The sequence below is a fragment of the Nerophis lumbriciformis genome, linkage group LG30 (genome assembly GCF_033978685.3).
Source record: "Nerophis lumbriciformis linkage group LG30, RoL_Nlum_v2.1, whole genome shotgun sequence".
Lineage (NCBI taxonomy): Eukaryota > Metazoa > Chordata > Actinopteri > Syngnathiformes > Syngnathidae > Nerophis > Nerophis lumbriciformis.
Window position 1 is genome coordinate 31,947,587 of NC_084577.2, and position 26,383 is coordinate 31,973,969.

At 32.0% G+C, this 26,383-nt stretch overlaps 1 protein-coding gene across 3 annotated transcripts in view; it reads left to right on the forward strand.

Annotated features, from left to right (window-relative positions):
- Window positions 1-23,495, forward strand: part of tbx2b (T-box transcription factor 2b) — a 23,596-nt gene extending 101 nt beyond the window's left edge. The window contains exons 1-8 of one of the 3 annotated variants that reach the window (XM_072911941.1): window positions 1-372; window positions 2,769-3,036; window positions 9,931-10,077; window positions 10,613-10,689; window positions 13,736-13,782; window positions 13,886-13,993; window positions 19,936-20,471; window positions 22,659-23,495. The exon at window positions 1-372 is cut by the window's left edge and continues 101 nt beyond it. In XM_072911941.1, the coding sequence (XP_072768042.1) occupies window positions 1-372; window positions 2,769-3,036; window positions 9,931-10,077; window positions 10,613-10,689; window positions 13,736-13,782; window positions 13,886-13,993; window positions 19,936-20,471; window positions 22,659-23,027 (1,924 nt within the window). In that variant the 3' untranslated portion in view covers window positions 23,028-23,495. Of the gene's footprint in view, window positions 373-2,768; window positions 3,037-9,930; window positions 10,078-10,612; window positions 10,690-13,735; window positions 13,783-13,838; window positions 13,994-19,935; window positions 20,472-22,658 lie in introns of all 3 variants that reach the window. The other 2 variants (XM_061925916.1, XM_061925917.1) reach the window with 2 other exon arrangements.
- The last annotated feature ends 2,888 nt before the right edge of the window (window positions 23,496-26,383 follow it).

Consider the following 26,383-nt stretch of genomic DNA (forward strand, 5'->3'; position numbering starts at 1 on the left):
GTCCTTTCATCCCTTCCACGCTCACCGGCCTGACTTCCACATGTCTGCCTTCCTCGCGGCCGCTCAGCCTTCCTTCTTCCCGGCTCTGGGTCTCCCTGCCGGGCCGCCGCTGGGCAAGGTGGATCAGCACCACCAGCACCACCAGCAGCACCACCAGCACCACCACGGCCTGGCGGGGCCGGCGGACGGCGGACTCCTGCCGGCTCTCAGCCAGCAGCAGGCGGCACATCTCCGCGGCTTGAAGAGCCTCCATGAGGCCGAAGAGGAGCAGGTAGAAGTGGAAGACGACCCCAAAGTCAACCTGGAGGCCAAAGATCTGTGGGAGCAGTTTCATCAGCTGGGCACTGAGATGGTCATCACCAAGTCTGGAAGGTACATCTTTCTACTTCACATATTATTACTATTAGCATTATTATCATTATTATTTTTATCATTATTATTATTATCAATATTATTATGATCATTAGTATCATTATTATTATCATCATTATTATTATTATTATTATTACAATTATTATTATCATTAATACCATTATTATTATCATTATTATTATCATTACCATTATTATTATTAATATTATTACGATTATTATTATCATTATTATAAGCTCCAGCACCCGGCGACCCCAATAACGACAAGCGGTAAAAAATGGATGGATGGATGGATTATCAATATTATTATCATTAGTATCATTATTATTACTATTATTACGATTATTATTATCATTAGTATCAATATTATCATCATTATTATTAATATTATTACGATTATTATTATCATTATTATAAGCTCCAGCACCCCCGCGACCCCAATAAGGACACGCGGTAAAAAAAATGGATGGATGGATGGATTATCAATATTATTACGATTATTATTATCATTAGTATCATTATTATTACTATTATTATTATCATTAGTATCATTATTATCATCATTATTACTATTATCATTATTATTTTGTGCGTCAATGGATATGACCAAATCTGTAAGTAAACATTAATATTAATACAATATTTGTATCTTTTTTTTTTTTTAATAGCATTTAATATCATCAATATTTTATTCATCTTGTCAAAGCCTATCAGTGAGTTCAAACTATCAACACACGTCATGTTTATGCACATTGACGGCAGAAGTGATGATGTCATATACAATTATTACTTTAGAACACCATTATTAATATTCTTTATTATGTCCGTCTTTTACATTTTTATTAAGGGTTTTTTTTTTCTAACGAAAAAGAACAAAAGAACGTTAGCAATAAAAGAAAATCAACACAAAAATAGGATTCTGATAAACGGTCTGAAAAATAAACTGTATTGTGTGACGTATAAATGATAATAAACTGTGTTATGCCTTTTATAATAAACTGTATTAGAGAGTGTGAAATGAACAGGATTACATCATTTATAAAAACGGCATTATATAATTTATAATAAAATGTAATAAACAGTATTACATCATTTATAAAAACGGTGTTATATAATTTATGATAAACCGTTCTATATCACTTTACAATAAACTGTATTTTAGAGTGTAAAATAAACAGTATTGCATCATTTATTTAAAAAAACGGTATTGTATAAATGGTCATAAACTGTTTTATATCATTTATAACAAACCCTTTTATATCATTTACAATAAACTGCACTATAGAGTGTAAAATAATGATATCATTCATAGTAGTACATCATTTACAGTAAACATCAATTATAACAAAAGTGTTTAGTGTGTAACAAACACTACAATTATAATAAATAGTAATAACGAGTATTTAACAGATGATATTACAATAGATGATAATGTAATAAAATATATATTATAATGGACGACATCAACACGACACCAGTCCGTATTACATGATATTAAAGTAAATGAGATGATACAGATTAAAATCGACAATATCATGTCGATGACAATAGATGAGAATATGCAGGTCTCATATATATATATATATATATATATATATATATATATATATATATATATATATATATATATATATATATATATATATATACACAATTTTATTTGTATTTATTTATGTACAGGATGATGGATGACAATAGATAAGAATATGTATTTAATACATATATTTATGTAGGTCATGTATATATTTATTTTGATGTATTTATGTAAAAGATGATTGATGACAATATATGAGAATATGTATTTAATATATATATGCATGGCAGCTCCCTCCATCAGTGTGTGAATGTGTGTGTGAATGGGTAAATGTGGAAGTAGTGTCAAAGCGCTTTGAGTACCTTGAAGGTAGAAAAGCGCTATACAAGTACAACCCATTTATCATTTATTTATAAAAGACGATGGATGACGATAGAATTAGAATCAGTATTTAATATATTTAATATGTGAAAGATAATGGATGACAATTGATGAGAATATGTATTTCATATATATACGACGGATGATATATATATATATATATATATATATATATATATATATATATAAATATATATATATATATATATATATATATATATATATATATATATATATATATATATATATATATATATATATATATATATATATATATAAATATATATATATATATATATATATATATATATATATATATATATATATATATGTATGTATGTATATTTGAGAAAGAGACGCGCCTTTCAAAGTGCGCATGAGCGGCCTGCGGGCCAAGAAGTATATATATATATATATATATATATATATAAGTTAAAGATGCTATAAATGTGTATAAAGTGAGGAGGTGTGTTCCTTCCAGGAGGATGTTCCCTCCGTTCAAAGTGCGCATCAGCGGTCTGGACAAGAAGGCCAAGTACATCCTGCTGATGGACATCGTGGCCGCGGATGATTGCCGCTACAAGTTCCACAACTCCCGCTGGATGGTGGCCGGCAAGGCGGACCCGGAGATGCCCAAGAGGATGTACATCCACCCGGACAGTCCCGCCACCGGGGAGCAGTGGATGGCCAAGGCTGTGGCCTTCCACAAACTCAAACTCACCAACAACATCTCCGATAAACACGGATTTGTAAGTACTTTTATATTACTTGTAACTACTTTTATACTATACTTTCATTTACTTTCATGTATACTTGGAACTTATTCAATTGATTTGGAACTAACCCTTCCACAAACTTCAACTCACCAACAACATCTCTGATAAACACAGATTTCTAAGTACTTTTATACTACATCTATATATTTGTAAGTACTTTTATACTACATCTATATATTTGTAAGTACTTTTATATTTCATCTATATATTTGTAACTACTTTTATACTACATATGTATATTTGTAAGTACTTTTATACTACATATGTATATTTGTAAGTACTTTTATACTACATCTATATATTTGTAAGTACTTTTATATTACATCTATATATTTGTAACTACTTTTATATTACATCTATATATTTGTAAGTACTTTTATACAACATCTATATATTTGTAAGTACTTTTATATTACAAGTATATATTTGTAAGTACTTTTATACTACATCTATATATTTGTAAGTACTTTTATATTACATCTATATATTTGTAAGTACTTTTATACAACATCTATATATTTTTAAGTACTTTTATATTACATCTATATATTTGTAAGTACTTTTATACTACATATGTATATTTGTAAGTACTTTTATACTACATCTATATATTTGTAAGTACGTTTATACAACATCTATATATTTTTAAGTACTTTTATATTACATCTATATATTTGTAAGTACTTTTATACTACATATGTATATTTGTAAGTACTTTTATACTACATATGTATATTTGTAAGTACTTTTATATTTCATCTATATATTTGTAAGTACTTTTATATTACGTCTATATATTTGTAAGTACTTTTATACTACATATGTATATTTGTAAGTACTTTTATATTACATATGTATATTTGTAAGTACTTTTATACTACATCGATATATTTGTAAGTACTTTTATATTACATGTATATATTTGTAAGTACTTTTATACTACATATGTATACTTGTAAGTACTTTTATACAACATCTATATATTTGTAACTACTTTTATATTACATCTATATATTTGTAAGTACTTTTATACTACATATGTATATTTGTAAGTACTTTTATACTACATCTATATATTTGTAAGTACTTTTATACAACATCTATATATTTTTAAGTACTTTTATATTACATCTATATATTTGTAAGTACTTTTATACTACATATGTATATTTGTAAGTACTTTTATACTACATCTATATATTTGTAAGTACGTTTATACAACATCTATATATTTTTAAGTACTTTTATATTACATCTATATATTTGTAAGTACTTTTATACTACATATGTATATTTGTAAGTACTTTTATACTACATATGTATATTTGTAAGTACTTTTATATTTCATCTATATATTTGTAAGTACTTTTATATTACGTCTATATATTTGTAAGTACTTTTATACTACATCTATATATTTGTAAGCACTTTTATATTACATCTATATATTTGTAGGTATTTTTATATTACATCTATATATTTGTAAGTACTTTTATACTACATATGTATATTTGTAAGTACTTTTATATTACATCTATATATTTGTAACTACTTTTATATTACATCTATATATTTGTAAGTACTTTTATACTACATATGTATATTTGTAAGTACTTTTTTACTACATATGTATATTTGTAAGTACTTTTATATTACATCTATATATTTGTAAGTACTTTTATATTACATGTATGTAATTGTAAGTACTTTTATATTACATCTATATATTTGTAAGTACTTTTATATTACATCTATATATTTGTAAGTACTTTTATATTACATCTATATATTTGTAAGTACTAACACTTATTAAATATATATTTGTAAGTACTTTTATGTTACATCTATATATTTGTAAGTACTAACACATTAAATGTATATTTGTAAGTACTTTTATATTACATCTATATATTTGTAAGTACTAACACTTATTAAATATATATTTGTAAGTACTTTTATGTTACATCTATATATTTGTAAGTACTAACACATATTAAATATATATTTGTAAGTACTTTTATACTACATCTATATATTTGTAAGTACTAACACATATTAAATATATATTTGTAAGTACTTTTATACTACATCTATATATTTGTAAGTACTACTAATTATTAAATATATATTTGTAAGTACTTTTATATTACATCTATATATTTGTAAGTACTAACACTTATTAAATATATATTTGTAAGTACTTTTATATTACATCTATATATTTGTAAGTACTTTTATATTACATCTATATATTTGTAAGTACTTTTATATTACATCTATATATTTGTAAGTACTTTTATATTACATCTATATATTTGTAAGTACTACCACTTATTAAATATATATTTGTAAGTACTTTTATACTACATCTATATATTTGTAAGTACTAACACTTACCAAACATATGTTTGTAAGTACTACCATTTTTTTTTAATTAAATATACATTTGTGTGAGTATTAACACCTTTTTTAGTCAGCTATATATTTGTAAGTACAACCACATTTTTTTATTAAACATATATTTGTGAGTATTATCACCTTTTTTTTTATTAAACACAGATTTGTAAGTACTACATTAAATATATATTTGTGAGTACTACCACTATTTATATTAAATATGAGTATCACCACCTTTTTTTAATTATACATATATATGTAAGTACTACATTAAATATATATTTGTGAGTATTACCACCTTTTTTTTAAATGAAACATATATTTGTAAGTACTACATTAAATATATATTTGTGAGTACTACCACTATTTATATTAAATATATATTTGTAAGTACTACATTAAATATATATTTGTGAGTATTACCACCTTTTTTTTTAAATGAAACATATATTTGTAAGTACTACCACTTTTTTAACTAAACATATATTTGTAAGTACTTTTATGTTAAACATATATTTGTAAATACTACCACCTTTTTTAATTAAATATATATTTGTAAGTGCTAACACATATTAAATATATATTTGTAAGTACTTTTATACTACATCTATATATTTGTAAGTACTAACACTTATTAAATATATATTTGTAAGTACTTTTATACTACATCTATATATTTGTAAGTACTAACACTTATCAAACATATGTTTGTAAGTACTACCATTTCTTTTAATGAAATATACATTTGTGAGTATTAACACCTTTTTTAATCAACTATATATTTGTAAGTACAACCACATTTTTTATTAAACATATATTTGTGAGTATTACCACCTTTTTTTATTAAACACAGATTTGTAAGTACTACATTAAATATATATTTGTGAGTATATACCACCTTTGTTATGTATTAAACATATATTTGTAAGTACTACATTACATATATATTTGTGAGTACTACCACTATTTACGGTATATTAAATATGAGTATCACCACCTTTTTTTAATTATACATATACATGTAAGTACTACATTAAATATATATTTGTGAGTATTACCACCTTTTTTTAAATGAAACATATATTTGTAAGTACTACATTAAATATATATTTGTGAGTACTACCACTATTTATATTAAATATATATTTGTAAGTACTACATTAAATATATATTTGTGAGTATTACCACCTTTTTTTAAATGAAACATATATTTCTAAGTACTACCACTTATTAAATATATATTTGTAAGTACTTTTATACTACATCTATATATTTGTAAGTACTAACACTTATCAAACATATGTTTGTAAGTACTACCATTTTTTTAAATGAAATATACATTTGTGAGTATTAACACCTTTTTTAATCAACTATATATTTGTAAGTACAACCACATTTTTTTATTAAACATATATTTGTGAGTATTACCACCTTTTTTTATGAAACACAGATTTGTAAGTACTACATTAAATATATATTTGTGAGTATATACCACCTTTGTTATGTATTAAACATATATTTGTAAGTACTACATTAAATATATATTTGTGAGTACTACCACTATTTATATTAAATATGAGTATTACCACCTTTTTTTAATTATACATATATATGTAAGTACTACATTAAATATATATTTGTGAGTATTACCACCTTTTTTTAAATGAAACATATATTTGTAAGTACGACATTAAATATATATTTGTGAGTACTACCACTATTTATATTAAATATATATTTGTAAGTACTACATTAAATATATATGTGTGAGTATTACCACCTTTTTTTAAATGAAACATATATTTGTAAGTACTACATTAAATATATATTTGTGAGTACTACCACTATTTATATTAAATATATATTTGTAAGTACTACATTAAATATATATTTGTGAGTATTACCACCTTTTTTTAAATGAAACATATATTTGTAAGTACTACCACTTTTTTAATTAAACATATATTTGTAAGTACTTTTATGTTAAACATATATTTGTAAATACTACCACCTTTTTTAATTAAATATATATTTGTGAGTATTACCACCTTTTTTTAAATGAAACATATATTTGTAAGTACTAGATTAAATATATATTTGTGAGTACTACCACTATTTATATTAACTATATATTTGTAAGTACTACATTAAATATATTTTTGTGAGTATTACCACCTTTTTTTAAATGAAACATATATTTGTAAGTACTACCACTTTTTTAATTAAACATATATTTGTAAGTACTTTTATGTTAAACATATATTTGTAAATACTACCACCTTTTTTAATTAAATATATATTTGTGAGTATAACCACCTTTTTTAAAATAAAACATATATTTGTAAGTACTACATTAAATATATATTTGTGAGTACTACCACTATTTATATTAAATATATATTTGTAAGTACTACATTAAATATATATTTGTGAGTATTACCACCTTTTTTTTAAATGAAACATATATTTGTAAGTACTACCACCTTTTTTAATTAAACATATATTTGTAAGTACTTTTATGTTAAACATATATTTGTAAATACTACCACCTTTTTTAATTAAATATATATTTGTAAGTACTACAACTTTTTAATTAAATATATATGTGTAAGTACTACCACATCTTTATATTAAACTTAAATTTAAGAGTACTACCACCTTTTATACATCATACATACTTTTTAATTGCTGCTATTTTGTTAATAGAAATGTGATACTGCTTCTATATGTGTAATATTAATATTAGAATATTAATATTTTGTTAATAAAAATGTGATACTGCTTCTATATGTGTAATATTAATATTAGAATATTAATATTTTGTTAATAGAAAGGCGATATTGTTTTGTGTAATAATATTAATATTGTGTAATATTAATACTAATATTGTGTTAATAAAAAAGTACTACTTGAAAATCAATAACTTGTATTTTTGTTGCAAAACGAAGATATCCTGAAAATGTTGGAAAGTGAATAAGAAAGGTGACTTTCTTTAAGAAATATGACTACTAATAATAATGGAGACATGTTATTAATGTGATGTTATTTAAGAAATATGACTACTAATAATAATGGAGACATGTTATTAATGTGATGTTATTTAAGAAATATGACTACTAATAACAACTAACCAATCTGGCGCCCTAGGCAAGATTTTAGGTGGCGCCCCCCCCCCCCCCCCCCCCCCACATCGGCAGTGAAGTGTATATACTCACAAGAAACCGAATAGCTTTGTCTTTGACCTTTTTTATTTACTTACAACTATACCTAATATATAAAGGGGTGGAAAAGTGACTATTACCTGCAGGGCAAACATTAGCTAACCAGAAGGCAATAACAATGTAAACAAAAAACAGCTGCTTAAAAGATCTAATACAAATGTCCCTGAGGAATGTAAGGTGGGAGTACTGTAATTACCTAACGTTACATTATTATTTTCCATAACAATTTAGCCCCCTCCACAATATTAACCCGACATTAAAACAGAACTAGCTATTTACTGATTAGCAATTGCCGAATCATGTAAAATTAGCTTAATGCTAAAAAGCCAGGTTACTATCACATTCTGTAACAGACAAATAATTTCATGTAGGCTAACGTTACCTACCTGCTACCTCTGTCTTTTCTCGTTTCTCCTCCTCTTCTTTTCTCTTTTTTCTTCCCTGGGCACCTGACAGTTTTGGCCGTTTTGACATCTTGTGTTGATTTTTTGATGTGGTGACGTCCAAAAAGAGTCATGATACGGGAAGGGAGGGGGCGCACCGTGCGGGGGGTGGGGGGGTGGGGGGGGGGGGGGGGGGGGGGCGGGGGTGGTGGGGGGGGGGGGGGCGTAATGTTGTAACAAATAATATTTCTATTAAATAGGCTTTACTTTGCATTTTAATTAACGTGGGATTATTTTTTGTATTTAGAAATAATAGTATCAACTTTTTTTTTCTTTTTTTTTTTTCTCCAACATTTGTGGCACTGGCGTGGCGCCCCCTGGTGGACGGCGCCCTTAGCATTTGCCTATACGGCCTATGCCACGGGCCGGCCCTGACTAATAATAATGGAGACATGTTATTAATGTGATGTTATTTAAGAAATATGACTACTAATAATAATGGAGACATGTTATTAATGTGATGTTATTTAAGAAATATGACTACTAATAATAATGGAGACATGTTATTAATGTGATGTTATTTAAGAAATATGACTACTAATAATAATGGAGACATGTTATTAATGTGATGTTATTTAAGAAACATAACTACTAATAATAATGGAGACATAATGTGTTCATGACATGTTACTAATGTGATGTTTAGTTTGTCTCGCTCCACACAATATATATTGAAATGTATATTTGATCATGAACTTGATGTTGATAATAACATAAATGTGTGTACGAATATTGTGTGATTGGTTATAAACATGTACTTATGAAGTAAATATATATATATATAGATATGTATCATGTGTTTCCAGACCATCTTGAACTCCATGCACAAATACCAGCCCAGGTTCCACATCGTGCGAGCCAACGACATCCTGAAACTTCCTTACAGCACCTTCAGGACTTATGTCTTCCCTGAAACTGAGTTTGTGGCCGTCACTGCTTATCAGAACGACAAGGTACTTATACTTCATAATTATACTTCATACATGGACATATATGTATATATCAAATATTAATACTTCATGTGATATACTGTATATTGTGTACTGTAATACATATTAGTTGTTATATTAAATATTAATACTTAATGTGACATATATTGCGTACTGTAATACATATATATGTATATATCAAATATTAATACTTCATGTGATATATATTGTGTACTGTAATATATATTAGTTGTTATATTAAATATTAATACTTAATGTGACATATATTGTGTACTGTAATACATATATATGTATATATCAAATATTAATACTTCATGTGACATATATTGTGTACTGTAATACATATTAGTTGTGTTATCAAATATTAATACTTCATGTGTGTACTTTACTACATATAAGTTGTTATATTAAATATGAATACTTGATGTGACATATATTGTGTACTGTAATACATATGAAATATGAATACTTGATGTGAAATATATATGGTGTAGTGTAATACATGTGAAATAGTAATAATTTCTATATATTGTGACAGATCACGCAGCTGAAAATCGACAACAATCCTTTCGCCAAAGGCTTCAGAGACACGGGCAACGGAAGAAGAGAGAAAAGGTCATTATTGATTATTGATTATTGATTATGATCAATGTTGTTCTTATTGGAAGATATTCACATCCTCGTTGTTGACCTGCTGACGTTTCACATGTCCTACGTTATTCGGCGGTACTTGAACGCACCACACCGCCGTGCCGTGCCATTGGCGAAGGTGTGGGCATCCTGCACGTGTTGGTATCGATTCGATACAGGGTCAACTACTGCCGATATCACCGCTGATACATTTCACCCGTTTTTGGTGACCATGATTAGAATAAAGAAGAAAACACAAGATGAAGATTTTAAGCAAACGAACATTATTTGTGAACAATATAACAATTTAATAAATACCACAAAATATTACAATTATTGCCTTTTATTATGTTTGGGAAAAATATAGTGACACATAAAAGTACTATTGGATGTCATTATCAATGACAGGGATTGATCCCATTACACGCCATATATATGTATGTATATATATATATATATTTATATATATATATACATATCATGACAGATGTAATGTAATAATTTATGACATGTTATAATAGAATGTAGTAAAATGATACATTATAACTTCATCATCAAAATGATACATTATAACTTCAATATCAAAATGATATATTATAACTTCAATATCAACATATAAGATGTATGGCATCACTTATATTACATTTGTAATGATGTCATAATATCATATTGTCTGACCTTGTATCAAATACAAGACAGTATAATATAGTCAGTAGTATCGTATGTAACAGAGTATAATGTGTTGGTGTCCAATGATGTGTGCAGGAAATAACAGTCAGTGCCATCATTAAAGATGTGATGTCGTATAGTATGATGATGATGTAGTATAGTATAATAATATGTAGTATAGTATAATAATATGTAGTATAATATCAAGTACAATGTATGCAGAAAACAACTGTCGCTGCCATCAATAAGGATGTGATGTAGTATAGCATGATGATGATGTAGTTTAGTATGACGATGATGTAGTGTAGTATGATGATGTAGTATAGTGTGATGATGATGTAGTGTAGTATGATGATGTATTATAGTACAATAATGATGTAGTATAGTGTGATGATGATGTAGTATAGTATGATGATGATGTAGTATAGTTTGATGATGATGTAGTATAGTATGATGATGATGTAGTGTAGTATGATGATGTAGTATAGTATAATAATGATGTAGTATAGTATGATGTTGATGTAGTGTAGTATGATGATGATGTAGTATAGTATAATAATGATGTAGTATAGTATAATAATGATGTAGTATAGTATGATGATGATGTAGTATAGTATGATGATGATGATGTAGTATAGTATGATGATGATGTATTATAGTACAATAATGATGTAGTATAGTGTGATGATGATGTAGTGTAGTATGATGATGTATTATAGTACAATAATGATGTAGTATAGTGTGATGATGATGTAGTATAGTATGATGATGATGTAGTATAGTTTGATGATGATGATGTAGTATAGTATGATGATGATGATGTAGTGTAGTATGATGATGTAGTATAGTATAATAATGATGTAGTATAGTATGATGATGATGTAGTGTAGTATGATGATGATGTAGAATAGTATAATAATGATGTAGTATAGTATAATAATGATGTAGTATAGTATGATGATGATGTAGTATAGTATGATGATGATGTAGTATAGTATGATGATGATGTAGTGTAGTATGATGATGTAGTATAGTGTGATGATGATGTAGTGTAGTATGATGATGTAGTATAGTGTGATGATGATGTAGTGTAGTATGATGATGATGTAGTGTAGTATGATGATGATGTAGTATAGTATAATAATGATGTAGTATAGTATGATGATGATGATGTAGTATAGTATGATGATGATGATGTAGTGTAGTGTGATGATGATGTAGTATAGTATAATAATGATGTAGTATAGTATAATAATGATGTAGTATAGTATAATAATGATGTAGTATAGTATGATGATGATGTAGTGTAGTGTGATGATGTAGTATAGTATAATGATGATGTAGTATAGTATGATGATGATGTAGTATAGTATGATGATGATGTAGTGTAGTATGATGATGATGATGTAGTATAGTATGATGATGATGTAGTATAGTAGTATGATGATGATGTAGTATAGTAGTATGATGATGATGATGATGATGTAGTATAGTATGATAATGATGTAGTATAGTATAATGATGATGTAGTATGATGATGATGATGATGATGTAGTATAGTAGTATGATGATGATGATGATGATGTAGTATAATATGAAGTACAATGTATGCAGGAACCAACTGTCGCTGCCATCAATAAGGATGTGATGTAGTATAGTATGATGATGATGTAGTATATTATGATGATGATGTAGTGTAGTATGATGATGATGTAGTATAGTATAATAATGATGTAGTATAGTATGATGATGATGTAGTATAGTATAATAATGATGTAGTATAGTATGATGATGATGTAGTATAGTATGATGATGATGTAGTATAGTATGATGATGATGTAGTATAGTATAATAATGATGTAGTATAGTATGATGATGATGTAGTGTAGTATGATGATGATGTAGTATAGTATGATGATGATGTAGTATAGTAGTATGATGATGATGTAGTATAGTAGTATGATGATGATGATGATGATGTAGTATAGTAGTATGATGATGTAGTATAGTAGTATGATGATGATGTAGTATAGTAGTATGATGATGATGATGATGATGTAGTATAGTAGTATGATGATGATGATGTAGTATGATGATGATGATGATGATGTAGTACAGTAGTATGATGATGATGATGATGATGATGTAGTATAGTAGTATGATGATGATGTAGTATAGTAGTATGATGATGATGATGATGATGTAGTATAGTAGTATGATGATGATGATGTAGTATGATGATGATGATGATGATGTAGTACAGTAGTATGATGATGATGATGTAGTATGATGATGATGATGATGATGTAGTACAGTAGTATGATGATGATGATGATGATGATGTAGTATAATATGTGTGCAGGAAACAACTGTCTCTGCCATCATTGAGGATGTTGGAGGAGTGTAAAGGTGATGTAGTAGTATGATGATGATGATGATGATGATGTAGTATAATATGTGTGCAGGAAACAACTGTCTCTGCCATCGTTGAGGATGTTGGAGGAGTGTAAAGGTGATGTAGACGCTGCAGATTCGGATGCTTCCAGTGAGCCGTCCAACACCATCAACTCTCCTCTGGGAACATCCAACAGTCCTCACAACTTCAACTCCAGACATCAGGGTAAGAAATACACACACTTTATACCGCTTGTCCCTTTTGGGGTGGCAGGCAGTGCTGGAGGGTTAGGGTTAGGGTTAGGGTTACGTTTAGGGTTAGGGTTAGGGTTAGGTTTAGGGTTAGGGTTAGGGTTAGGTTTAGGGTTAGGGTTAGGGTTGGAGTTAGAGTTAGGGTTAGGGTTAGGGTTAGGGTTAGGGTTACGTTTAGAGTTACGTTTAGGGTTAGGGTTAGGGTTAGGGTTACGTTTATAGTTAGGGTTAGGGTTACGTTTAGAGTTACGTTTAGGGTTAGGGTTAGGATTAGGGTTACGTTTAGAGTTAGGGTTAGGGTTAGGGTTAGGGTTAGGGTTACGTTTAGAGTTAGGGTTAGGGTTAGGGTTGGAGTTAGGGTTAGGGTTAGGGTTCGGGTTAGGGTTAGGGCTAGGGTTAAGGTTAGGGTTAGGGTTGGAGTTAGGGTTAGGGTTAGGGTTACGCTTAGAGTTAGGGTTAGGGTTACGTTTAGAGTTAGGGTTAGGGTTAGGGTTAGGGTTAACGTTACGTTTAGAGTTAGGATTAGGGTTAGGGTTAGGGTTAGGGTTAGGGTTGGAGTTAGGGTTAGGGTTAGGGTTACGTTTAGAGTTAGGGTTAGCGTTAGGGTTAGGGTTAGGGTTGGAGTTAGGGTTAGGGTTAGGGTTAGGGTTAGGGTTAGGGTTAGGGTTAGGGTTAACGTTACGTTTAGAGTTAGGGTTAGGGTTAGGGTTAGGGTTAGGGTTAGGGTTAGGGTTGGAGTTAGGGTTAGGGTTAGGGTTACGTTTAGATTTAGGGTTAGGGTTAGGGTTAGGGTTGGAGTTAGGGTTAGGGTTAGGGTTACGTTTAGAGTTAGGGTTAGGGTTAGGGTTACGTTTAGAGTTAGGGTTAGGTTTAGCGTTAAAGTTAGAGGTTAGAGGGTTAGAGGGTTAGGGTTGGTGTTAGGGTTAGCTTTAGGGTTAGGGTTAGGGTTAGGGTCAGCTGCAATCGGGCGGTAGGTGGGGTACACTCTGGACAAGAAATATCACATCATATTTCTTATCATAATCATATTTCATATCACATCATATTTTATATCATAATCATATTTTATATCATAATCATTTTTTATATCACATCATATTTTATATCACATCATATTTTATATCGCATCATATTTTATATCACATCATATTTTATATCATAATCATATTTTATATCACATCATAATTGATTATTGACAAATTCACACTTTGATAAGAATGTTCATGCTCGAAGATGATCTTGAATCCCAGAATATGATCCAATATGATATCTACAAGTATCATAAAACATAACTTACTTCTTTACAATATTTCAAGTACAACAATAAAAAAGTACTTTGAACTTTGAACTAAGTACTAGCCAGTTTTACTTTGAGGTCAAATGTACATACTAGGGTTAGGGTTGGGGTTAGGGTTAGGGTTAGGGTTAGGGGTTAGGGTTAGGGTTAGGGTTTGGGTTAGGGTTAGGGTTAGGGTTAGGGTTATGGTTAGGGTTAGGGTTAGGGTTAGGGTTAGAGTTAGGGTTAGGGTTAGAGTTACGGTTAGGGTTAGGGTTGGAGTTAGGGTTAGGGTTAGGGTTAGGGTTAGGGTTAGGGTTGGAGTTAGGGTTAGGATTAGGGTTAGGGTTACGTTTAGAGTTAGGGTTAGGGTTAGGGTTAGGGTTAGGGTTGGAGTTAGGGTTAGGGTTAGGGTTAGGGTTAGGGTTACGTTTAGAATCAGGGTTAGGGTTAGGGTTGGAGTTAGGGTTAGGGTTACGTTTAGAGTTAGGGTTAGGGTTAGGGTTAGGGTTAGGGTTAGGGTTAGGGTTAGGGTTAGGGTTGGGGTTAGGTTTAGCGTTAAAGTTAGAGGTTAGAGGGTTAGAGGGTTAGGGTTATTAAGGTACATACTTATAATTGTATGTACTTATTATTGTACGTACTTATAAATGTATGTACTTATTAATGGATGTAATTATAAATGTACATACTTATTAATGTATTTACTTATAAATGTAGGTACATATTAATGTAAGTTCTTATAAATGTATATACTGATTATTGTAAATACTTTTTAATGTATGTACTTATATTATACATGTATGTTTTTATTATTGTATGTACTTATAAAGTACATTTTTATTGATGTATGTACTTATAAATCTATGTACTTATTATTGTATGTAATTACACATGTACATACTTATTATTGTATGTACTTATAAAGGTACATTTCTATCTTTACTGTAAGACACCATCTTACTTTACTGTATTTTAACATTTACTTTTATACGTTTTTAATGTGTACTTTTAAATGTACTTTGACCTATTGTGCACTTTTACATATGTACATCATACTTTTACATATGTACATATGTAAAAGTATGTACATGTACTTTTACATATACTTTTATGTGTTTTAATGTGTACTTTTACATGTATTTTGACTTATGTTTACATGTACTTTTACATGTAAATTTACATGTACTTTTACCTCTTATGCGTTTTAATGTGTACTTTTACATGTATTTTGACATATGTTTACATGTACTTTTACATGTAAAGTAATAAGTACATTTACATATCTTTTTATGCGTTTTAATGTGTACTTTTACATGTATTTTGAATTTTGTTCATGTGTACTTTCACATGTAATTTTACATCTACTTTTACAAAACACATATTTTTACATGTACCTATAATGTGTACTTTTAATTATTTGTACATTTATTTTGACCTATTTTTACATGTACTTTGATTTACTTTTAAGTGTACGTTTACATGTACATATACTAAAAGGACTTACCGGTACTTTTACGGACACTTTTTCATGTACTTTTACTTGTACATTCACATGTAATTTGACCTACTTTCATGTGTACTTTTTTCCATGTACTTTCAGTTGTATTTTGACCTACTTTTACATATACTTTTAATGTATTCATTGTGTGTGTGTGTATATTTTAGCCTACTTTTACTTGTACTATGACCTACTTTTAAGTGTACATTTACATGTACTTTTTGATGTACTCTTATGTACATTGACCTACTTTTACGTGTTCTTTGATGTGAAGTTTGACGTGTACTTTGATATACTTTGTTGTGTACTTTGTCATGTACTTTGCGGTATAGTTTGATGTGTACTTTGACATGTACTCGAACATATCCTTTGAGTTGTACAGTGATGGATACTTTTACGTGTACTTTGACGTGTAGGTTGAGATGTACATTTACGTGTATATTGATGTGTACTTTGTGAGTAGTCCAACAGCTTGTGTACTTTGTGAGTAGTCTAATAGGTTGTGTAGTTTGTGAGTAGTCTAACAGCTTGTGTAGTTTGTGAGTAGTTTGTGGGTAGTCTAACAGCTTGTGTAGTTTGTGAGTAGTTTGTGGGTAGTCTAACAGCTTGTGTAGTTTGTGAGTAGTCTAACAGGTTGTGTAGTTTGTGGGTAGTCTAACAGCTTGTGTAGTTTGTGAGTAGTCTAATAGGTTGTGTAGTTTGTGAGTAGTCTAGCAGGTTGTGTAGTTTGTGAGTAGTCTAACAGCTTGTGTAGTTTGTGAGTAGTCTAATAGGTTGTGTAGTTTGTGGGTAGTCTAACAGGTTGTGTAGTTTGTGAATAGTGTAACAGGTTGTGTAGTTTGTGAGTAGTCTAGCAGGTTGTGTAGTTTGTGAGTAGTCTAATAGGTTGTGTAGTTTGTGAGTAGTCTAACAGGTTGTGTAGTTTGTGAGTAGTCTAACAGGTCGTGTAGTTTGTGAGTAGTCTAACAGCTTGTGTAGTTTGTGAGTAGTCTAACAGCTTGTGTAGTTTGTGGGTAGTCTAATAGCTTGTGTAGTTTGTGAGTAGTCTAACAGGTTGTGTAGTTTGTGAGTAGTCTAACAGGTTGTGTAGTTTGTGAGTAGTCTAACAGCTTGTGTAGTTTGTGAGTAGTCTAACAGGTTGTGTAGTTTGTGGGTAGTCTAACAGCTTGTGTAGTTTGTGGGTAGTCTAACAGGTTGTGTAGTTTGTGAGTAGTCTAACAGGTTGTGTAGTTTGTGAGTAGTCTAACAGCTTGTGTAGTTTGTGAGCAGTCTAACAGGTTGTGTAGTTTGTGAGTAGTCTAACAGCTTGTGTAGTTTGTGAGTAGTCTAACAGCTTGTGTAGTTTGTGAATAGTCTAACAGGTTGTGTAGTTTGTGAGTAGTCTAACAGGTTGTGTAGTTTGTGAGCAGTCTAACAGCTTGTGTAGTTTGTGAGCAGTCTAACAACTTGTGTAGTTTGTGGGTAGTGTAACAGGTTGTGTAGTTTGTGAGTAGTCTAGCAGGTTGTGTAGTTTGTGAGTAGTCTAATAGCTTGTGTAGTTTGTGAGTAGTTTAACAGCTTGTGTAGTTTGTGAGTAGTCTAACAGCTTGTGTAGTTTGTGAGCAGTCTAACAGGTTGTGTAGTTTGTGAGTAGTCTAACAGCTTGTGTAGTTTGTGGGTAGTCTAACAGCTTGTGTAGTTTGTGAGTAGTCTAACAGCTTGTGTAGTTTGTGAGTAGTCTAACAGCTTGTGTAGTTTGTGAGTAGTCTAGCAGCTTGTGTAGTTTGTGAGTAGTCTAACAGGTTGTGTAGTTTGTGAGTAGTCTAACAGCTTGTGTAGTTTGTGGGTAGTCTAACAGCTTGTGTAGTTTGTGAGTAGTCTAACAGCTTGTGTAGTTTGTGAGTAGTCTAACAGCTTGTGTAGTTTGTGAATAGTCTAACAGGTTGTGTAGTTTGTGAGTAGTCTAACAGGTTGTGTAGTTTGTGAGCAGTCTAACAGCTTGTGTAGTTTGTGAGCAGTCTAACAACTTGTGTAGTTTGTGGGTAGTGTAACAGGTTGTGTAGTTTGTGAGTAGTCTAGCAGGTTGTGTAGTTTGTGAGTAGTCTAATAGCTTGTGTAGTTTGTGAGTAGTTTAACAGCTTGTGTAGTTTGTGAGTAGTCTAACAGCTTGTGTAGTTTGTGGGTAGTCTAACAGCTTGTGTAGTTTGTGAGTAGTCTAACAGCTTGTGTAGTTTGTGAGTAGTCTAACAGCTTGTGTAGTTTGTGAGTAGTCTAGCAGCTTGTGTAGTTTGTGAGTAGTCTAACAGGTTGTGTAGTTTGTGAGTAGTCTAACAGCTTGTGTAGTTTGTGAGAAGTCTAACAGCTTGTGTAGTTTGTGAGTAGTCTAGCAGCTTGTGTAGTTTGTGAGTAGTCTAGCAGGTTGTGTAGTTTGTGAGTAGTCTAACAGCTTGTGTAGTTTGTGGGTAGTCTAACAGGTTGTGCACTTTGTGAGTAGTCTAACAGCTTGTGTAGTTTGTGAGTAGTCTAACAGCTTGTGTAGTTTGTGAGTAGTCTAATAGGTTGTGTAGTTTGTGAGTAGTCTAACAGCTTGTGTAGTTTGTGAGTAGTCTAACAGCTTGTGTAGTTTGTGAGTAGTCTAATAGGTTGTGTAGTTTGTGAGTAGTCTAACAGCTTGTGTAGTTTGTGAGTAGTCTAACAGCTTGTGTAGTTTGTGAGTAGTCTAACAGCTTGTGTAGTTTGTGAGTAGTCTAACAGGTTGTGTAGTTTGTGAGTAGTCTAACAGCTTGTGTAGTTTGTGAGTAGTCTAATAGGTTGTGTAGTTTGTGAGTAGTCTAATAGGTTGTGTAGTTTGTGAGTAGTCTAACAGCTTGTGTAGTTTGTGAGTAGTCTAACAGCTTGTGTAGTTTGTGAGTAGTCTAACAGCTTGTGTAGTTTGTGAGTAGTCTAACAGGTTGTGTAGTTTGTGAGTAGTCTAACAGCTTGTGTAGTTTGTGAGTAGTCTAACAGCTTGTGTAGTTTGTGAGTAGTCTAATAGGTTGTGTAGTTTGTGAGTAGTCTAACAGCTTGTGTAGTTTGTGAGTAGTCTAATAGGTTGTGTAGTTTGTGAGTAGTCTAACAGGTTGTGTAGTTTGTGAGTAGTCTAATAGGTTGTGTTTGCTTGCAGAAGAGAAGGTGTGCAGTGAGAGTGAGCAGGAGCAGGAGCAGGAGTTGGAGCATGAAGAAGATGGTTGCATCACCTCCACATCTTTGAGCGCAGAAGGCACGATGACGTCATCGAGACGCGAGGACGCGATGTTGTCGTCGAGACGCGAGGACACGATGACGTCGTCGAGACGCGAGGACGCGCTGACGTCATTGAGCAAGAAGGAGGAGAAGTGGCGCAGCTTGGCGGCGGAGAAGGACAAAAGCGGGAAGGAGAGCATGTCACCTGTGATGGTGCAGACAGAAAGCCCCTCCCACTTCAGTCACCTGCAGAGTTTGGCGCTGTCAGGTCTTCACCCTCAGCACTTCTTCAGCCCCCTCAACGCCTCCTTCTTCCACCCGGGACAATTCGCCATCAACCCCGCCGCCTTGTCCGCCATCAACATGCAGCACCTGCTGGCCTCCATGTCAGGCGGCCAGGTGGCGGACTCTCCGGGAGGCGGGGCCACGCCCAACACCTTCCCTTTCCACCTGTCTCAGCACATGCTGGCCTCTCAGGTGAGACAACGCTGTCAATCATGTGCTTCATTTGCATATCCATAACACAACATAGCATGTAGCATGTAGCCTTTTTACTGTCAGCTATTAATGCTACGTTTTGGAAAATGTTGGGATACGTCAAAAATGCATACATACACACACACACACACACACATATATACATATATATATATATATATATTAGAGATGCGCGGTTTGCGGGCACAACCGCGGAGTCCGCGGATTATCCGCGGACTCCGCGGATGAAATAAAAAAAAATTAGATTTTATCCGCAGGTCGGGTTGGGTCGGGTCGGATGGTTGAAATAAAACAAAATTAGATTTTAAATAGATTCAGGCGGGTGGCAGTTAAACCAATTGGTAAATATATATACATAGTTAAATGTTGTTACCCACATACGAAAAACGAGCAGGCACCTGCAGCATATGCCACAACAGAAGAAGAAAAGAAAAAGAGATGGACACTTTTACGGAGCGGAGAAGGGACGCCTCGCCGGGGTCCGGGACCGAGGCCCCTTCCCCCGAGAGGGCCCCACCGGGAGCCGTAGCTGAGGCGATCCGCGAGAAGGGCCCGACGCACGTCCAGGGTCACCACCGCGCCCACCGCACCGACACCCTGCCTCATCCGCCTTCGCCGCGGCCGGCGTCACGCGCAGCAGGTAAGCGGCTTACCTGCCCGCCACCCCTGTGGCCGGGGGCTCGTAACAGGGGTCACTCCGCGCGCTCCGCCCGCGCAGCTTACCTGCCCGCCACCCCTGTTGCCGGGGGCTCGTAACAGGGGTCACTCCGCGCGCAGTGCGCTCACGAAAGGGGTGGGGCTCACCCTGGTTGATATAGACAGCAGGACGGTGGCCATGGAAGTCGGAACCCGCTAAGGAGTGTGTAACAACCCACCTGCCGAATCAACTAGCCCTGAAAATGGATGGCGCTGGAGCGTTGGCCCCATACCCGGCCGTTGCCGGCAGTGAGACGCGCTTGGAGGTGCGCTCAGCGCGGCTCCCATATGATTGCGCACTGGTGTGCGTCTGGGCCGTGACAGCATGGCACGCGAATGTCTGTGCTGCATTGGATCAGTCTCCTTTCTTTAACAGGCAAAAGCTTTATAACCTCACTAATGCCTTGCATCGTCTATATTAGATGTATAACAACGGGCGGGTGCGGGCGGGTGCAGTTCTGATCAAATGTTACATCGGGTGGATGGCGGATGGTTGACGACTTTCTGATGCGGTTGCGGATGAAATAATTGCCTATCCACGCATCTCTAATATATATATATATATATACATATACATATATATATATATATATATATATATATATATATATATATGTATGTATGTATATATATATATATATATATATATATATATATATATATATATATATATATATATATATATATATATGTGTATATATATGGATATATTTAAGATATCATTTAATCAAATACATTTCAATACAGATAATTGAAGTATTAGAAGTAAGTATTAGATATTTTATGAAATAATATATATATATATATATATATATATATATATATATATATATATACATACGTACATATGTACATATAAACATATATATGTATATACATATATGTGTGTGTGTGTATATATATATATATATATATATATATATATATATATATATATATATATATATATATATATATATATATATACTATATACCTAATACTTTTCAATTGTCTGTATTGTATTTATTTGATTAAATGCTGATATCTTAAATAGTTTTTAGTGATTTTTAAAACATTTAACAAATGTTTTATTATTTGTATTTATTTATTATGTATTTTATTTTAATTTTTTTGTGTGTGTCCAAACGTTTAGCATGCAGGTCACACTATCTCTTGTATTATTTATTATTATTATTATTTTACTGTATATCCATCCATTTTCTACCTCTTGTCCCTCTCGGGGTGGCGGGGGGGTGCTGGAGTCTATCCTAATGTTATTTTATTTAATGAATTAATCATTGTATTTAATTGTGTGTGTGTACAGATTGGTGACTGTAAATAATCCTAATTATTGACGGATGATAGTTTGTACGTGTCGTGTGATTGGCTGGTGACGAGGTCAGCTGGGGTAGGCTCCAGCAGGAGGTTTAGAAAGTGAAAGAATAAGTTGAATAGTAGAAGTGACATGTTTGTATATTGTTGTGTTGCAGGGCATCCCCATGCCTTCACTAGGTGGCATCTTCCCCTACTCCTACTCCTACATGGCGGCAGCAGCGGCGGCGGCGGCGGCGGCGGCGGCGAGCAGCAACTCCTCAGGTGCGCTGGGCAGGAACCCCTTCTTGGCGTCCTCCCGCCCTCGTCTTCGCTTCAGTCCTTACCAACTACCTGTGCCCGTGTCTCTGCCCGCCTCTGAAGCCTCCAAGGCGGGCAGCCCAGAGAGCAGCCCCACTCAGCGCCGCCATGACGCCTCGCCGCCAAGTCCTGCCAGAGATTCCAGCAACCAGCTGCACAACATCCAGAGACTGCTCAGCGGCCTGGACGCTCACACAGAAACTTCCTCACCTGCACACTCGCCCTAGTCAGCACCTCACACTCGCCCTAGTTATGACCCTAACCCTAACCCTAGTTATGACCTCACACTCACCCTAGTTATGACCTCACACTCTACCAGGTGATGACCTCTGACTGGGACGCCATTTTACATTGAAGAAGAAGAAACACACCACTTGCATCCTCCAGCAGCAAGGACTCATCCACCACCTCAACAACATCATCAACAACAACATCATCAACAATATTATCAACAACATCAACATTATCAACAACATCATCATCAACATCATCAACAACATCATTCATCAAATACAAAAAAACAACACAAAAAAACTACATCTTCAAAAACAACATCAACATCATTATCAACAACATCAACATCATCATCAACAACATTGTCAACAACATCATCATCAACAACATTATCAACAACATTATCAACAGCATCATCATCAACAACATCATCAACAACATCATCTACAACAACATTAACAACAACATTAACAACATCATCAACAACATCATCATCAACAACATTATCAGCAACATCATCAACAACATCATCAACAACAACATTAACAACATCATCAACAACAACATTAACAACATCAACATTATCAACAACATCATCATCAACAACATCATTCATCAAATACAAAAAAGAACACAATTACTACATCTTCAAAAACAACATCAACATCATTATCAACAACATCAACAACATTATCAACAACATTATCAACAACATCATCATCAACAACATTATCAACAACATTATCAACAGCATCATCATCAACAACATCATCTACAACAACATTAACAACAACATTAACAACATCATCAACAACATCATCAACAACAACATTATCAGCAACATCATCAACGACATCATCAACAACAACATTAACAACATCAACATTATCAACAACATCATCATCAACAACATCATTCATCAAATACAAAAAAGAACACAATTACTACATATTCAAAAACAACATCATTATCATTATCAACAACATCAACATCATCATCAACAACATCAACATTATCAACAACATCATCATCAACAACATCATTCATCAAATACAAAAAAGAACACAATTACTACATCTTCAAAAACAACATCAACATCATTATCAACAACATCAACAACATTATCAACAACATGATTATCAACATCAAAAACAACATCATCAACAACAACAACTCAGGTACTTCAGGCCCACAATCAAGAAATGACATGAAAGAGTAAAAGTGTGATTGTAAAGATTTAATCTGGTTCTGATTCTGATTGTGATTCTGATTCTGATTCCATTCTGGATTGAAAGTCATTGTGTCAAAGTATAATTTGAATGAATAATTCTCATCAGCTTTTCCGAAAAGGTTATAAAATCTCCTTCTGACAAAAAAGATCTTTTTAAAAATGGATTCTTCTACAAAAGAAGAAACTTCAAACATGTTTTTATTTTGAAATCCTTTGTTCCAGATGAAGAATCCATTTAGAATCAGGATGAATAAGATTTGGATGTGAATCCTTTTCATCTGAAAATACCAAAATAGTCCAATCACGTTAGCTTTACCATTCGGTGGTCTTGGGCTTGGTTTAGTTTTAGGTTTAGCTAGTCTTAGGTTTTGTTTAATTTAAGAGTTAGTTTAGTTTGAGGGTTTCTTTAGTTTCAGGGTTTGTTTAGTTTTAGAGTTAGTTTAGTTTTACGGTTAGATTAGTTTTAGGCTAAGATTAGTTTCCGGGTTAGTTTAGTTTTAGGCGTATATTAGTTCAAACTTGGTTGGGTTAGTTAGTCCAAGTCTGTCAAACCAAAGTGAGGGTTAGAGTTCAGCTTTAGATGACTTTTGGGGTTGGATAAGTTTGAGGATTAGTTTTGTACAAACTGAAGAAAAGTTGGAGCAAACAAAGAAGTTGACAATATTTCATCATATGACAGGATGTGACTTCAACGCTTTCACAATAAAAGTGTTTAGTCGAGTGGCCTAGTTTGTGAAAACAACAACAAAACATGTCAGTCTTATGTTGGAGAGAAAATGTCTTTCTGATTTATTTATGTGATTTAAAGAAAATGAAAATGTGTAAATAAGTCTAAGATCGGAGAAAATGCAATTGGTTTTAATTTATTTCAACTCGCGTGTAAATATTGCTTTCATATGACATCAACCTTCTCAGCCATGGACAGGAAGTCCCTAAAGTCTCAACATAACATAAACACACCTCTTCCTCTTCCTCTTCCTGTTCATATTCATGTTCATGTTCATCTTCATGTTCGTGTTTATATTCATGTTCATGTTTGTATTTATATTCATGTTCATGTTTATATTCATGTTCATGTTTATACTCATGTTCCTGTTCCTGGTAATATTCATGTTCATGTTTATGTTTATATTCATGTTCATGTTTATATTCATGTTCATGTTTATATTTATATTCATGTTTATGTTTATATTCATGTTCATGTTTATATTCATGTTCCTGTTCCTGTTTATATTCATGTTCATGTTTATATTCATGTTCATGTTCATGTTTATGTTCATGTTTATGTTTATATTCATGTTCATGTTTATATTCATGTTCATGTTCATGTTTATATTCATGTTCATGTTTATATTTATGTTCATGTTCATGTTTATATTCATGTTCATGTTTATATTCATGTCATTTTTATATTCATGTTCATGTTCATGTTTATATTCATGTTCATGTTCATGTTTATATTCATGTTCATGTTTATATTCATGTTCATGTTTATGTTCATGTTCATGTTTATATTCATGTTCATGTTCATGTTTATGTTCATGTTTATGTTCATGGTTATATTCATGTTCATGTTTATATTCATGTTCATGTTTATATTCATGTTCATGTTTATAGTCATGTTCATGTTCATGTTTATATTCATGTTCATGTTTATGTTCATGTTCATGTTCATGTTTATATTCATGTTCATGTTCATGTTCATGTTCATGTTTATATTCATGTTCATGTTTATATTCATGTTCATGTTTGTATTCATGTCATGTTTATATTCATGTTCATGTTTATATTCATGTTTATATTCATGTTCATTTTCGTGTTTATATTCATGTTCATGTTTATATTCATGTTCATGTTTATATTCATGTTTAAGTTCATGTTTATATTCATGTTCATGTTTATATTCATGTTTATATTCATGTTTATATTCATGTTCATGTTCATGTGTATATTCATATTCATGTTTATAATCATGTTCATGTTTATATTCATGTTCATGTTTAAGTTCATGTTTATGTTCATGTTCATGTTTATGTTCATGTTCATACAGAAGAAGATTGAATGAATAGAAAATGCTCCTAAATAATATATGAAGAATGCTGATATGTATTTATATGT